The sequence below is a fragment of the Polypterus senegalus genome, chromosome 4 (genome assembly GCF_016835505.1).
Source record: "Polypterus senegalus isolate Bchr_013 chromosome 4, ASM1683550v1, whole genome shotgun sequence".
NCBI classification, from domain to species: Eukaryota; Metazoa; Chordata; class Cladistia; order Polypteriformes; family Polypteridae; genus Polypterus; species Polypterus senegalus.
The window spans coordinates 108,039,104-108,053,211 of NC_053157.1; the positions used below are offsets into that span (position 1 = coordinate 108,039,104).

Sequence of the window (14,108 nt, forward strand, 5' to 3'; positions counted from 1 at the left end):
CGGGCTCCGCCCGGCGGGGCCACAGTGCCCCACCGCTAGCGAGGACACGCGTGGGTCGAGCGGCACAACCGAAAGGGCAGCACGTCCCCAGCGAGGGTCCTACTATGTCCCCAGGGTCCAACACGGCACCCTGGGACATCTGTCTTCGGCACCCTCGCCGGCGCAAACGTCCCCCTGTGGTCTGCGCCGCTCTCGCCCCCGCTGTTCCCCAGCGAAGTCACTGTAAACCTCCCGGCGTGGAGCACTCCAGCGAGCGCCCGTTCAGGCGGGCAGGTCCCCGCCGGCGTCGGCCTCAGCGCTCGTCGGGGCCGGGCCTGTAAAATAAAGAAAAAGAGGGCCAGAAGCACAGCCAGGACACTCATCCCGAGCGCCCCGTCGGTCTCTGTATCGACCGTGCTCCTGCCCCCCTCCGACAGCCCCCAACTTGCCTGCTGAAGTCCTCCGCCGCAGGTTCCATGCCCGTCCGCTCGTCCACGGCACCGCTCTCGCAGGCGGCTCGCCCAGCCGCCCAGGGGATCTCCTCTGCCCGTACAGAGGACGGCCCTTCTCCGGACGCGCGCACCCAGCGCCGCGCCCTCTCCTATCGGAGGAACCGGCATTCACCCGCTCGGTTCCTCCTTCTTTTCTTGGGCGCTGGCGGTCTGGGTCTGAGCACAGCAAAGCTCAAATCCAGCCCGTCTGCGTCCAGGCAAGCGACAGGAGACAGCTGCGGGCTTGAAGCGCAGGCGCTAGGACCCAGGGCACTCAGCAGCCCGATCCTACCAGCCCTTGCGTGTTCGATCTCCCAGCCTCGCTAGCTGTCTGCACCGCCGCATCCGCTGTTGGGAAGTTGCCTACTCGGAGCCGCTCGTCCTGTAAACAGTCACGGCCATGTTCGGCGAACCCCCCCACTTGCTTTACGGGAACGGCAACACTCACCACTCCCGCCGTGTTCTGCCTGCCTCCGGTTCCAGCGCCGCGCCGTTCCTCCGTCTCACGCGGTGTCACTCCCGACGCGACCGCCTTCTCCATCAGCTGCTCGCACTGGCGACTAGAACACGCAGCAACTCCTCAAAGACGGCTTGGCGGGCGAAGGACTCCTCCGGCGCCGCCGAGCCGCTGGTGGAAAGAGAGACAGGCGTCGGTGGGCTTACCTGTCCATCAGCTCCACGCGACGCCTGCCTCCTCTGGGCCACTCCCTCTGGCCCAATCGGGTCTCGGTTTGGCACGAGACTGGCATTCCTTGGGCCCGCCTCTATCCAATCATCGGCGGGCACGCAAGACACACCGGCCAATCCCGTGCCTGTCAGCGGGCGGGACCACCGGCCCGCGGCCATCTTGTCTCCCCTGCGCTGGCTGCGAGGCGTGCCTCTTCGCCGCACCGCAGCTCGCGGCTTCGATTTGCGGCCTCCTCAGCGGCCGCCCGGCGCGCTGTCGACAGCCCGTGGCCCTGTGCTCCTGCCACAGGCGCGATCCGGTTCGTCCCTCCCTGCGGAGAACAAGGTACATCCAACCCCGCAGGGCAGGGTACTCACCTCCCGAATCCCGTCGTGCCGAGGCCCCTGCCTCGGTTTGGCCTTCAGCGGCAGCGCCGGCCTGGCTGTCCATCTCCACAGCGTCTCGGAGCCCGCTGCGCTCCAGCGAGGCCCGCTCCTCCTCCGCACCCGGGGATGGCCTCTCTTCATTCCGGCGGCGGTTTCGGGTAAACGCGCTCCGCGGGCCGTTGCGGGCGCTCCCGCGGCCAGTGTGTGGGTCGCTGCTGCGCCGGCCGTTCACAAAATATTTATAAAGGCGGGTCCCCTTTTAGCAGGGGGTTGGCCCCACGTTGGGCGCCATTGTGAACGCTGGCCCCGGCACAGACAGACGGACATCATATTTTGCTCCCCACACACCGTTTATTTACAATATTCTCCAATATACAAAAGTCACGTGCACTCACAACCCCAGCGCCCTTGGCACTGAATCCCCCAAAGTCCAGGGCCCACAGTCTCTGTGCCTTTGTCCTGGCCGCCTCCTGTCCTCGCTCTCCAGCTCAGTCCTTCTGCCTCCCGACTTCCACCACCGACTGGAGGCGGCCCTATGGGGAGCGGATGGGCTCCAGCTGCTTCCGGCACTTAACAGCGGCCACACCCCTGTGTGGCGGAAGTGCTGGCCGTGCACCGGAAGCCATCTGTGTCTCGCGGTCGTCTTCCCCGGCACTTCCTGGTGTGGCGGAAGTGCGGGCTCCCGGATAATTAGGCACCGGGGCGCCGCCTGGCGGTGGCCACGGGTCCCTACAGGGCTGGGCTTCAAAGCCCTGTACCCGAGGCCCCTGCCTAACCAGGACGGACGCCCCCACTCCGTCTGGAGGAGGCACTCGCCCTCCTCCGGTCCTCCAAGGCGTCCCGGCCGGGCTCCAGCCCCAACCGGCAACCGCACGGGATAAACCGGCATCGGGGCGCCGCCTGGCGGTGACCACGGGCCCCTACAGGGAAGGGCTTCCATGCCCTCAACCCGTGGCCCCCAACAGAACCAGGACAGACGCCCCTCGCGGTCTGGAGGAGGCACAAGCCCTCCTCATGTCCTCCTGGGCGTCCCGGCGGGCTCCCGCCCGGCGGGGCCACAATGTATATATATATGTGTGTGTGTACAGTATATATATATATATATATACAGTAATCCCTCCTCGATCGCGGGGGTTGCGTTCCAGAACCCCCCGCGATAGATGAAAATCCGCAAAGTAGAAACCATATGTTTGTATAGTTATTTTTATATATTTTAAGCCCTTATAAACTCTCCCACACTGTTAACATTATTAGAGCCCTCTAGACATGAAATAACACCCTTTAGTCAAAAGTTTAAACTGTGCTCCATGACAAGACAGAGATGACAGTTCTTTCTCACAATTAAAAGAATGCAAATATATCTTTTCTTCAAAGGAGTGTCTACATCAGGAGCAGAGAATTTAAGAGAGAGAGCGCTCGCAAAGAAAAGCAAACAATCAAAAAATCAATACATGTGCTTTTAAGTTTGCCCGAAGCACCGCAATAAAGCAGCTGTGCAAACAGCCCCTCTGCTCACATCTCCTCCGTCAGGCGCAGAGAACGCCAGAGATAGAGAGCGAGATTAAAGCAAACAATCAAAAAATCAATACGTGTGCTTTTGTGCTTTTAAATATGCCAAGCACCGCAATAAAGCAGCATTTTTTAGAGGAGCGTCAGTATCTTTTAAGCAAACAGCCTCTGTGCAAACAGCACCTCTGCTCACACCCCCTCCGTCAGGCGCTTAGAATGTCAGAGAGGGTGAGATAGAGGCAGAGACAAGCAAACAATCAAGCACCGCGCGAGAAGCATATCTTATAGCATTGAGGAGTTTTAGTTAATATATAATACATGCTCTGATTGGGTAGCTTCTAAGCCATCCGCCAATAGCGTCCCTTGTATGAAATCAACTGGGCAAACAAACTGAGGAAGCATGCACCATAAATTAAAAGACGCATTGTCCGCAGAAATCCGCGAACCAGCGAAAAATCCATGATATGTATTTAGATATGCTTACATTTAAAATCCGCGATAGAGTGAAGCCGCGAAAGTCGAAGCGCGATATAGCGAGGGATTACTGTATATATATATATATGACAGCAATACTCATGACAATGACAACACAATTATATTGTCAATCATGTTACGTTATGTTAAATGTTTCCTTTTCTTTTTCATTACTTCTTTAATACACGCAAAGCGGGTATTTTGCTAGTGTGTTGATAAGCAGCAAGCAGTCTGCTATCACATTTCCCACCGGCGCACAGTTTTCTCAGCTCAAATCTGTTTACCTGTGTGTCAGTTGCTTGGAGTTGTATAATGTGAGAAGTCAAGCAAAATCACATCTTTTATAAATACTATATTGTTATTTGGAACACATGCATTTCATGTGTGTTCAGTGTGTACAGCAATCTATGTCAGGGGTGCCCACATTTTTTCGGCTTGCGAGCTACTTTTAAAATAACCAGGTCAAAATGATCTACCTACATTAAAAATGCTATATATATATATATATATATATATATATATATATATATATATATATACATATACATATACAGTGGTACCTTGGTATATGTCCTTAATCCGTTCCAGATCCTTGGACTTATACCAGACAGGACTTATACCAAACAAATTTTTCCCATAAGAAATAATGGGAAAATGATTAATTCGTTCCCATGAAAAAAATCCTATTGTTATTGGCATATTATACATTGATGGGGTTGTATAAAATAATTTAAACACTGCTTAATACTAAAATACATAAATACAAAAGCAATTTTGTCCGATAACAATGAGTTTAATTTTACTGCACAACAAAGGAGAGCGTTACAGCTCCTCCAAAGGAGCCTCTTCAGGCAATTGTGAAGCACTGCCGTTGTTCTTCTTCTGGCAGTCTTCAATCCAAATCCCTAAAGCAGATTCCATCCAGACTACTGCCTTATTACATCCACTTACAACTCGTTGAATTTAACCCATTCTGGAATAAGGCTTTAACATAAAATGTGGAAAAAGTGATGCGCTGTGAATACTTTCCAGGTGCACTGTATATTGTCACACACGTGCACATGGGGGGCAGCTAAAGGGCTTGAGTAAGTGCAATTCCGAGACATACCGGGATGTGGCAGAGTGCACTGACTCTTTTTCTCTCTTGCCTACAGACCATTCACCAGAGATTCCACCTGGTCCTCTTGATGTCACTTCCGGGACCGAGCCAATGGAAGGAGACCTTGCCGGTTCCGTCCCCTGTGATGACACGTCCAGGCTCGCACCAATGGCAGAAGACCTTCATGAGCCCCAGCCCTTTGACTTCACTTCCTGTCTTCCCCTTTAAAAGCCTCCACCTTTTCCCTATTCCCTCAGTTCTGTTTTGGACTCAGTTTTGTGCACATTAGTGCTGTATTCATTTAAAGCAACTTTGCAGCCAGGAAAACAATTATACGGGTGGCTGCCCCAAACCTTTGTATGACTGTGTCGATTTTGTGACAATAAATATATATATATATATATATATTGATTATCAGAGGTGGGTTTTAACGAGTTACATTTACTCCGTTACATTTAATTGAGTAACTTTTGTACTTCTAAGAGTTTCACTGCACCATACTTTTTACCTTTACTTAAGTACATTTGTGAACAAGAAAGACTACTCTTACTCCACTACATTGGGCAACACTCGAATTGTTACTTTTTTTCCATTAGATAAAAGTTTCAATCTGCTCTGTAGCGTATGCTGTCAAGTTGTGCACACGCCTTCCATTGTGTCTCAACTGCGATTTTAGTTCCCTCTACTTTCTCTTTCTCAGATCACTTTTCGGAAGGAAGTCAGTTTCGTAGTTTTTATGAACAGTTCGAAAGTGCCTTTCCACATTTTCTATCTTTGGAATAGCAATGATAGATTGACAGATCAGACAAACGCACTTCGATTGTGACATTGTGAGAGAAAAAAATCCTCTTCCAATTCCACATCCAGCCCATAAACAACTATTTTTTTTAAATCCTTTCTTTAGTCAATATAAATTGGAAGGCTAACTAATGTAGATAACTTAGATAGCTGGAGTTTTGCAGTAGCTCACGCATTTGATCGTGTGTGCGGAATGATGACCAGTGTGTTAGAAGAAAAGAGATCTCAGACTGGCCGCCCTGTATGTCAATCAAGTGGCAAATGCCATAGGGAGGATATATGATAGACTAACATTTAAAAAAAATTTTTTTTTGAATGCAACGCGATCTACCTACACTCCCTAGACTAACATTTAAAAAAATTTTTTTTTAATGCAACGCGATCTACCTGCACTCCCTTTCCGATCTACTGGTCGATCGTGATCGAAGCATTGGGCATCCCTGATTTATGTAAACACATCATTAAAAAAGAAACATTTTTCATGTTTTAGTAATAACTTACAATGTACAAATGTAGACATGAACAAGTGTGTTCTTCAGGCTTCATACATTATAAACTCACGGAGAGGTGAGAAGCGATTAAGGTGGGACAGATCTATGAGTTTTTTCGTAGGCTCTGGCAATTCTAGTGTTAATTACTAACAATATAGATATGATGTTAACATTTTATCTGTATAATGTAATAAACATATTTTGCTGCATTTCTTCTTAAAAATGATATTGTCATCATATGTAAATGCACGCTTTATAAAGTGGCTCAGGTTGTGCAATATTATAACTGTATCGCAAGTTTACAGTAATTGTTCTAATAAGTACAAACAGTTCTACAAGGAGCACTTATTGGATTGATTGAGTGCGTTTATAGTTCTTGGGATGGAACTGTTTCTGATCCGCGATGTTCATACAGGAAAAGCTCTGAAGCGTTTGTCGTATGACAGCAGTTCAAATGGGGGCATAGCTGAGGCAGCATGTGTCTAATGCTGTATACCGATAATTCTCTTTCCTTTCAGCTGCTGTAGGGATCTGATTTCACACTCAAGATACAGTGATATAAATACTCTGAGTGGTGCAGTGAGAGGAACAACGCTATTTGGAATAGTTTGGCCATTCCGTGGACCATTATATTGTTACAGGTTAATTACAATCAAAGGCATTAACACTAGAATTACCAGAGTCTACGAAAAAACTCGTAGATCCGCCCCACCTTAAATCGCTTCTTAAAACCGTTCTCACCTCTCCGCCAGCCTCCTTTGTCCTGTAAATGTGCTGATAAAAGCAAACTGCAAGAAGCTGGCTATTCCATCCCCCCACCGACTTAGAACGTGTACGAACTTCTCCCAACTCATGTCTCGATTCATTATATGGGAGTGAGTTTTAGAGTGGAAATAATCGATCGTTATTTGGAACACTCGCATTTCATGTGTATTCCGTTTCAACAGTAATCTGTGTAAACACATTGTTAAAACAGAAACTTTTACATATTTTAGTAATAAATGTTACAAAATGTAGACATAAACTATAAAACTATCATAGGCCAAAGATCAAATAAACACTTTCACAAAAGGTTCAAAAATGTCACAATAGTTTCTGTGGCGAACTCGTAAGATTTCGCCACTCAGAATGCAGGAGACTTGCTGTACCTCAGAGACCTGAGTTTGATTCCCTGCTAGGGAGCACTTTTTTTTTTTTTAACCTTCGCCATTCTGCCTGCCTGAACTCCCTGTCTATCTATAAAGTAAACACAGTAATTTTATTATTATATAGCAGCTTCCCTGTCTGCCTATCATATCTGTCCCCTTAGCTGTTTTTTATATATCTATTATACAGTGCCTTCCCTGTTTATTTATATATCTAGTGCCTTCTCTGCCTGTCTGATTGCACATAGCGCTGAACTTACTTTACTGCTCTGTACTATTCTGTCCTCTGCATGTCCTGGAGTACAAAAGAAATACCACCAGACAGCAACATGTGCAGACTGGCAAGATCGGGGGAAAAAAACACGCGATCACTGATTACAAACTGCAAGATGAAAGAAAGAGACAATACTGTATATGTGAAAACATCATCACACTAATGCAATATTATTTGAAAAGGAACAGCGTCAGATCAGGTTTGAATATGACACTGTTTGTTTTCAAATAATATTGCATATTGCATACTGTACTATTTTAGAATAAAGACATACATTTGATTTCAGTCAGTCCGTAACAGCTTAAAAGATAGGGTGAGAAGCTCAGTCATCCGGGAGGGGCTCAGAGTAGAGCCGCTACTCCTCCGCATCGAGAGGAGTCAGATGAGGTGGCTCGGGCATCTGATCAGGATGCCTCCTGGACGCCTCCCTGGTGAGGTGTTCCGGGCACGTTCAACCGGGAGGAGGCCCTGGGGAAGACCCAGGACACGCTGGAGGGACTATGTCTCCCGGCTGGCCTGGGAATGCCTTGGGATTTTCCCAGAACAGCTGGAAGAAGTGGCCGGGGAGAGGGAAGTCTGGGCCTCTCTGCTCAAGCTGCTGCCCCGGCGACCCGACTTCGGATAAGCAGAAGAGGATAGATGGATGGATAGATGGACGTAAGAGCCAGTGTAAATGCATGATAATTGTAAAGGTTAGCTTTTCTTGTTTTCAATTCAGTTCCATTCTATCAGTCGCGTTCACGATCCCCCACTCCCCATCTGACACTGCTGTTTTCACATAAAGATGCACTATAGCTCGAATGTTATTTATTTGGAGACGCGCTACAGCTCGAATGTTATTTATGTAGGAAAGAAAGTACAGTGTCAGGTGCTCATTCAGTGTAATAGGAACCACAGCACAGATAGGTGTGTATACTGCAACAAGTACACATGTCGTAAATGTAGGAAGGGTGTGTGGGAACTGTTAATATTTGAATGTGATGATTTTATATAGCACGGATCGGAAATCAGCAGTTCTTAGCATTGCACCACGCAAGCTGTTGTATCAACCGCCTACTGTAACTTGCTTTCTTTTTTCTTCGGTTATAGTCTTGAATAAAAGTGCACTAGTTTTGTTATACTTGTACACCAACATATGTTCCTGTGTTTGAGCGACACGGGTACGCTCAAAAAATACACATGTAATGCCATGAAAAGTGCATGCAGGCACTTCAGTTCGCAAGCATTGGTACGAGAATGCAGTCACAAGTACACTGCATATCTATAGTGCGTCTTTATGTGAAAACAGCAGTGTCACATGGGGGTTTGTGTGTAATGGAAGGATCCTGAATGCGACTGAGAGAATAAAAAGTGAATAAAAAAAAAACAAAGCTAACCTTTACAAGTATCATAAATTACACCAACTGTTACACACTGAAATCAAATGTATGTTTTTATTCTAGAATAGTAAGAACAAGAGCAGTTTACTTCTCAAAATGGAGTCGTGTAGGATCAAACTCATGACCTTTTGATTACCAGTCAGCAGCTGATGCCATTACACTACTGTGGCAGTTATAGTAAATGTGTGTCAATGTGGCATGTTAAGACAGCTTTTTTTTCTGCAGGTATATTTTTGAATAAAAGCATACTTGTTCTGTTAAATTTGTACCTTTTGCAAAAGTGTTTATTTGATATTTGGACTTCAGGCTTCATACATTATATAGTTTATGCCTGCATTTACTACTACAATATGAAAAACATTTCTGTTTTAAAAATGTGTTTACAAAGATAACTGTAGAAACGGAACACACATGAAATGCGTGTATTCCAAATAACGATCTATTATTTCCACTCTAAAACTCCACTTCACTCCAAGATAATCAATCAAGGCATGAGCTGGGAGAAGTTCATGCACTTTCTAAGTCGGTGGGAGGATGGAATAGCCGACTGCTTGCAGCTTGTCTTTATCAGCACATCTATATTACAAAAGATGCTGGCGGAGAGGTGAGAATGGTTTTAAGAAGCGATTTAAGGTGGGACGGATCTACGAGTTTTTCGTAGGCTCTGGTAATTCTAGTGTTAAACTAATAAACAATATGCAGTTAATTTTGGTGTATTTGATAAAGCCGCGTCAGGGACGTGAATCTAAAAAAGAAAGGGAAACCACACTGGAATAAAAGTGCTGCTTTGATACATGATGCCACCAGTTTGCAAAACCGAGTGGAGAACTTGCGAACACCAGGGTTTCGGCTGGCCTGAAAATGTGCGTGGCTTTGTGCCAAGTTTAGGTTTTATATATCGCGATTTATGCATTTTTGTGCGTATGCACTGTTTATACATGAGGCCCCAGGTGGTTTCTTGACCTGCAGCCTTACAAGTTTTTGCTTGTTCATCGGCAAGGATCCCTAAACAAAAACTCTAATGATCGTCTCAGGTACATGACCTCTCGGTCAGGAATGCCTGACCCAATGGGTCTTGGTTGAGGCGGTCCTTGTCACACACATGTTCACGGGAGGCAACTAAAGGGCTTGAATGAGGGTAATTCCAAGTCAGACCACTAGACCAGCGCTTTCCACTGCAGACCTGTTATGGGAACTCTCGCCTGGCCTTGATGATGTTAGTTCCAGTAATGACCCCGAGGACACCACTTCCGGTTCTGAACGCATCATTTCCAATCACGATGACGCAACTGCCAGTTCTGCTTGCCGTCCCTTCCTCTGCCAACCCTTAAAGCTGCCATCTTTGCCTCATCCAGGCAGTTCAATTGTGAACTCAAACCTGTACTATTATACTGTTCAAATTCACAAATTTGCAGCCGGGCTTCAGTTATAGGGAAGGCTCCTATCTATTCATTTGACAGTGTATTTTCATTCTGAATTATATCTCATCTTCAACAAACACCTAATATTACACAAAAAAGTACACTGACTTAATAAATCACAAAAGTTTTGATACTTCTTTATTTACTGAAGAAACTTAAGCAATACCCAATGCCCCATGCAGAAAAAATAATTTTCCCTTTGGACTTGTTAGCTGGTAATCCCTGTCACTGAACTGTGGCATAATTTTTGTAAACAACTCTTCACAGAACTACTTCAAGCATTTCTATTTTCAAGCTGCTTATTCCAGGTCCTGCAAGTACAGCTGAATGGGGTTTAGATTTATTTTTCGATTCCACCTCTATAAATATGTGAGCAGGAGGAGTTGAACTGCGACCTATACCAGTAAGCATAGGGTGCACTCTAAATTTGTTTATGCGTTTCGGATCATTTTCTTACAAAACTGCTTAGCTATGCATCCTCGGATATATATAATATATATATAAAATAATTAATGGTTTCGTCAGTGTTAACATGTTTTAAGTAATGTGATTGCCTGTCACATCATTTTCCAGTTCTCCAATTGTATTGTTCCTTTGGGATTTCCCGTGGATAACAATAGAAATTCAGAAAAGACCACTCTGCTGTCACAGTTGTGTAGCTGGCAAGTTACACAATGCCTTTGGCAGACTACAACATATGGCTAAAAGCAACTATTCAGTCCTAATTAAACATAAGAATCTCTTATACAGATAACAGATATACGAGGTACTCTTGATATTCTAGTGGTCACCTTATTATGGATAGTCCAATGCACTGTCATCTGGTGGTGGTTTGAGCTGATACACTGCACTGTTTTTTATGTACACTACAGAAAAGCTTACAGACTAAACTACTTTTTTTCAAAGTAAATAATTTTAAGTACACTTAAGTTTTTGTAATCACAACATGTATACAAACAGTAACAGGTAGATTAAATAGTTTTACCTCCTGCAAGATGAAAAGCAGAACTGAGGACATCCAGTGAACAGATAAAAATGTAAAGGAGTCCAAGTAACAAAAGTATTCTTCCCCAAGAAAATAGAAGAGAGAGAATCTTCCCTTTAGTATCCATATCTAAAACAATCAAATAAAAATGATTAGAAATGCTTTCAGATTAATTAATTTTATAATTAATATCCGATATGGTGTTCCACAAGGCTCTATCCTGGGTCCGCTGCTTTTCTCAATCTATATGCTTCCGTTAGGTCAGATTATCTCAGGTTACAACGTGAGCTACCACAGCTATGCTGATGACACACTGCTGTACTTATCAATAGCACCTGATGACTCTGACTCTTTCGATACACTAACACAATGTCTTACTGGTATTTCTGAATGGATGAATAGTAATTTTCTCAAACTAAATAAAGAGAAAACTGAAATCTTAGTAATTGGCAATAATGGATTCAATGAGGTTATCAGAAATAAACTTGATGCACTAGGATTAAAAGTTAAGACGGAAGTAAAAAACTTAGGGGTAACCGTTGACTGTAATCTGAATTTTAAATCGCATATTCATCAGACCACTAGGACAGCATTTTTTCACTTAAGAAACATAGCAAAAGTTAGACCTCTTATATCATTGAAAGATGCTGAGAAATTAATTCACGCTTTTGTTTTCAGTAGACTAGATTACTGTAACGCACTCCTCTCAGGACTACCCAAAAAAGACATAAATCACTTGCAACGAGTGCAGAATGCAGCTGCTAGAATCCTAACTGGGAAAAGAAAATCCGAACACATATCTCCAGTTTTGATGTCACTACACTGGTTGCCTGTGTCATTCAGGATTGACTTTAAAATACTGCTTATGGTTTATAAAGCCTTAAATAATCGTGCTCCATCTTATATATCGGAATGCCTGACACATTATATTCCAAATCGTAACCTTAGATCTTCAAATGAGTGTCTCCTTATAATTCCAAAAGCTAAACTTAAAAGAAGTGGTGAGGCGGGCCTTCTGCTGTTATGCACCTAAAATCTAGAATAGTCTGCCAATAGGAATTCGCCAGGCAAATACAGTGGAGCACTTTAAAAAGCTGCTGAAAACACATTACTTTAACATGGCCTTCTCATAACTTCACTTTAACTTAATACTGATACTCTGTATGTTCAATTCATCACAATAACTATTCATAGTGGCTCTAAAATCCGTACTGACCACAACTCTCTCTTCTGTTTCTTTTTCCGGATTCTTTGTGGTGGCGGCCTGTGCCACCACCACCTACTCAAAGCATCATGATGCACCAACATTGATGGACTGAAAGCCAGAAGTCTACGTGACCATCATCATCTGGTCCTTCCATGAAAACCCTAAATACAAAGAGGACTGTTTGACTTATGTTAGGTAGATTGCCCAGAGGGGACTGGGCGGTCTCGTGGTCTGGAACCCCTACAGATTTTATTTTTTCTCCAGCTTTTGGAGTTTTTTTTTTAGTTTTTTCTGTCCACCCTGGCCATCGGACCTTACTTATTCTATGTTATGTGTCTTCTATTTTTCTATTCATTTTGTAAAGCACTTTGAGCTACATTTTTTTGTATAAATATGTGCTATATAAATAAATGTTGATTGATTGATTGATTGATAATTGTGGAATGGAATCAAATTACTACTTTACCCTTCCACTTAACGTCTGCACTCTGCAGTTCTGGAAGTGCCCATGGGTCAGGTTCAACAGAATATATAGGTAAGGGAACATAGTCTTCCAAAGGTACTTGGTCATTTTCTAAAATTAAGGAGAAATCAAAACTTTAGTATGCATTTGTAAATAATGTAGCATATATACAATCATTTTAACCAGAAAATGTGCAGTACCATTTATTGCAGATGAATCTATTGATATCTTTCCATTTTCCTCTGTAGAGGGTAACCCTGAAGTGGAATGAGATGTCATTTCCTTAAAAAAATACAAAAGAAAGTTCCTCATTATCAAAATTACAAAATTATATTAGTACTAGCTGGGATATTTCCTATGACAATGGGCATTGGTTAGAGATTGTTAAATCTTACATCTTCCATGAAGAAAGGACCTGAGTTGCCTTGAAAGCTGGCATATTGTAATCTTTTTAGTTAGCTAATAAAAGGTGCCATTTTGCTTGACTTCTCACTACATTCATAATGGCTAACAATGTAAAACACCCTAGGACTACTGAACTCAAACAAATTATTTGTAATTATATTTATATCCCAAATTCCCATTATTTCTACACCCTTTAGCATATCCTCTTAAAAAAGGTAGCATCAGTCAAAATGGAATGTATTGCTTTGATCTCTAATGTTTTACTGTCACAAAGGTTTGGAGAGTTTAGATCAAAAGCAGTATACTCTTAAGGGTGGTTTACTTTAACTTACTACACACAACATTGACTTTTACATACTGCACATTTACACTGGCTGTGCAATAAGCTGAATGATTTTAAGTACTATACTGAAAAAAAACAGGTGAAAAGAGATAATATTGTCAATGTTCCAGTGGAACTAAATTACTAGTGGTAGACTGGTTTGCACCTTGATCCTCAATTTCCATTATTACTTTTACATTACATATTTGTTGAATGCCCCAATAAAAGTGACTAATGTACTTACCAGTATTCTAAGAAACATTACTTGTACTTACAGTAGTAATTAAAATAGGTGCCAGTAAAACTAAAAAGCACTGCAATGTACATCTCCTCTTCTCTTTACTGAGCTGTGCAAGCATTTAAACTAAGGCATGGCGCTGCTCCTGGCTTGTGTTGTACCCAGACCTTGAAGTGAGGCGGTACCCTCTACAGACACTTCCCTGTTTTCTGCTATGCAAACCGGAGTATAGTAGCACATTGTTGTCTAACCTCTAAGAGGACAACCCAGACCACTGCAATACTGCAAGAATTCCACTACCAAGAGAGGAACACTCCCTCCACTCTGTCCTTCAAGGTGTATGTATATAAGCACATACCATAATCCAAGGGAGAC

At 43.8% G+C, this 14,108-nt stretch overlaps 1 protein-coding gene across 1 annotated transcript in view; it reads right to left on the reverse strand.

The window, feature by feature from the left end:
• Positions 1-13,047, reverse strand: part of LOC120528738 (sodium-dependent phosphate transport protein 2B-like) — a 123,781-nt gene extending 110,734 nt beyond the window's left edge. The window contains exons 1-3 of the mRNA XM_039752887.1: positions 12,969-13,047; positions 12,772-12,879; positions 11,099-11,227 (exon numbers count right to left, since the gene is read on the reverse strand). Of these exons, the coding sequence (XP_039608821.1) occupies positions 11,099-11,227; positions 12,772-12,879; positions 12,969-13,047 (316 nt within the window). The remainder of the gene's footprint in view (positions 1-11,098; positions 11,228-12,771; positions 12,880-12,968) is intronic.
• Positions 13,048-14,108: the final 1,061 nt, after the last annotated feature.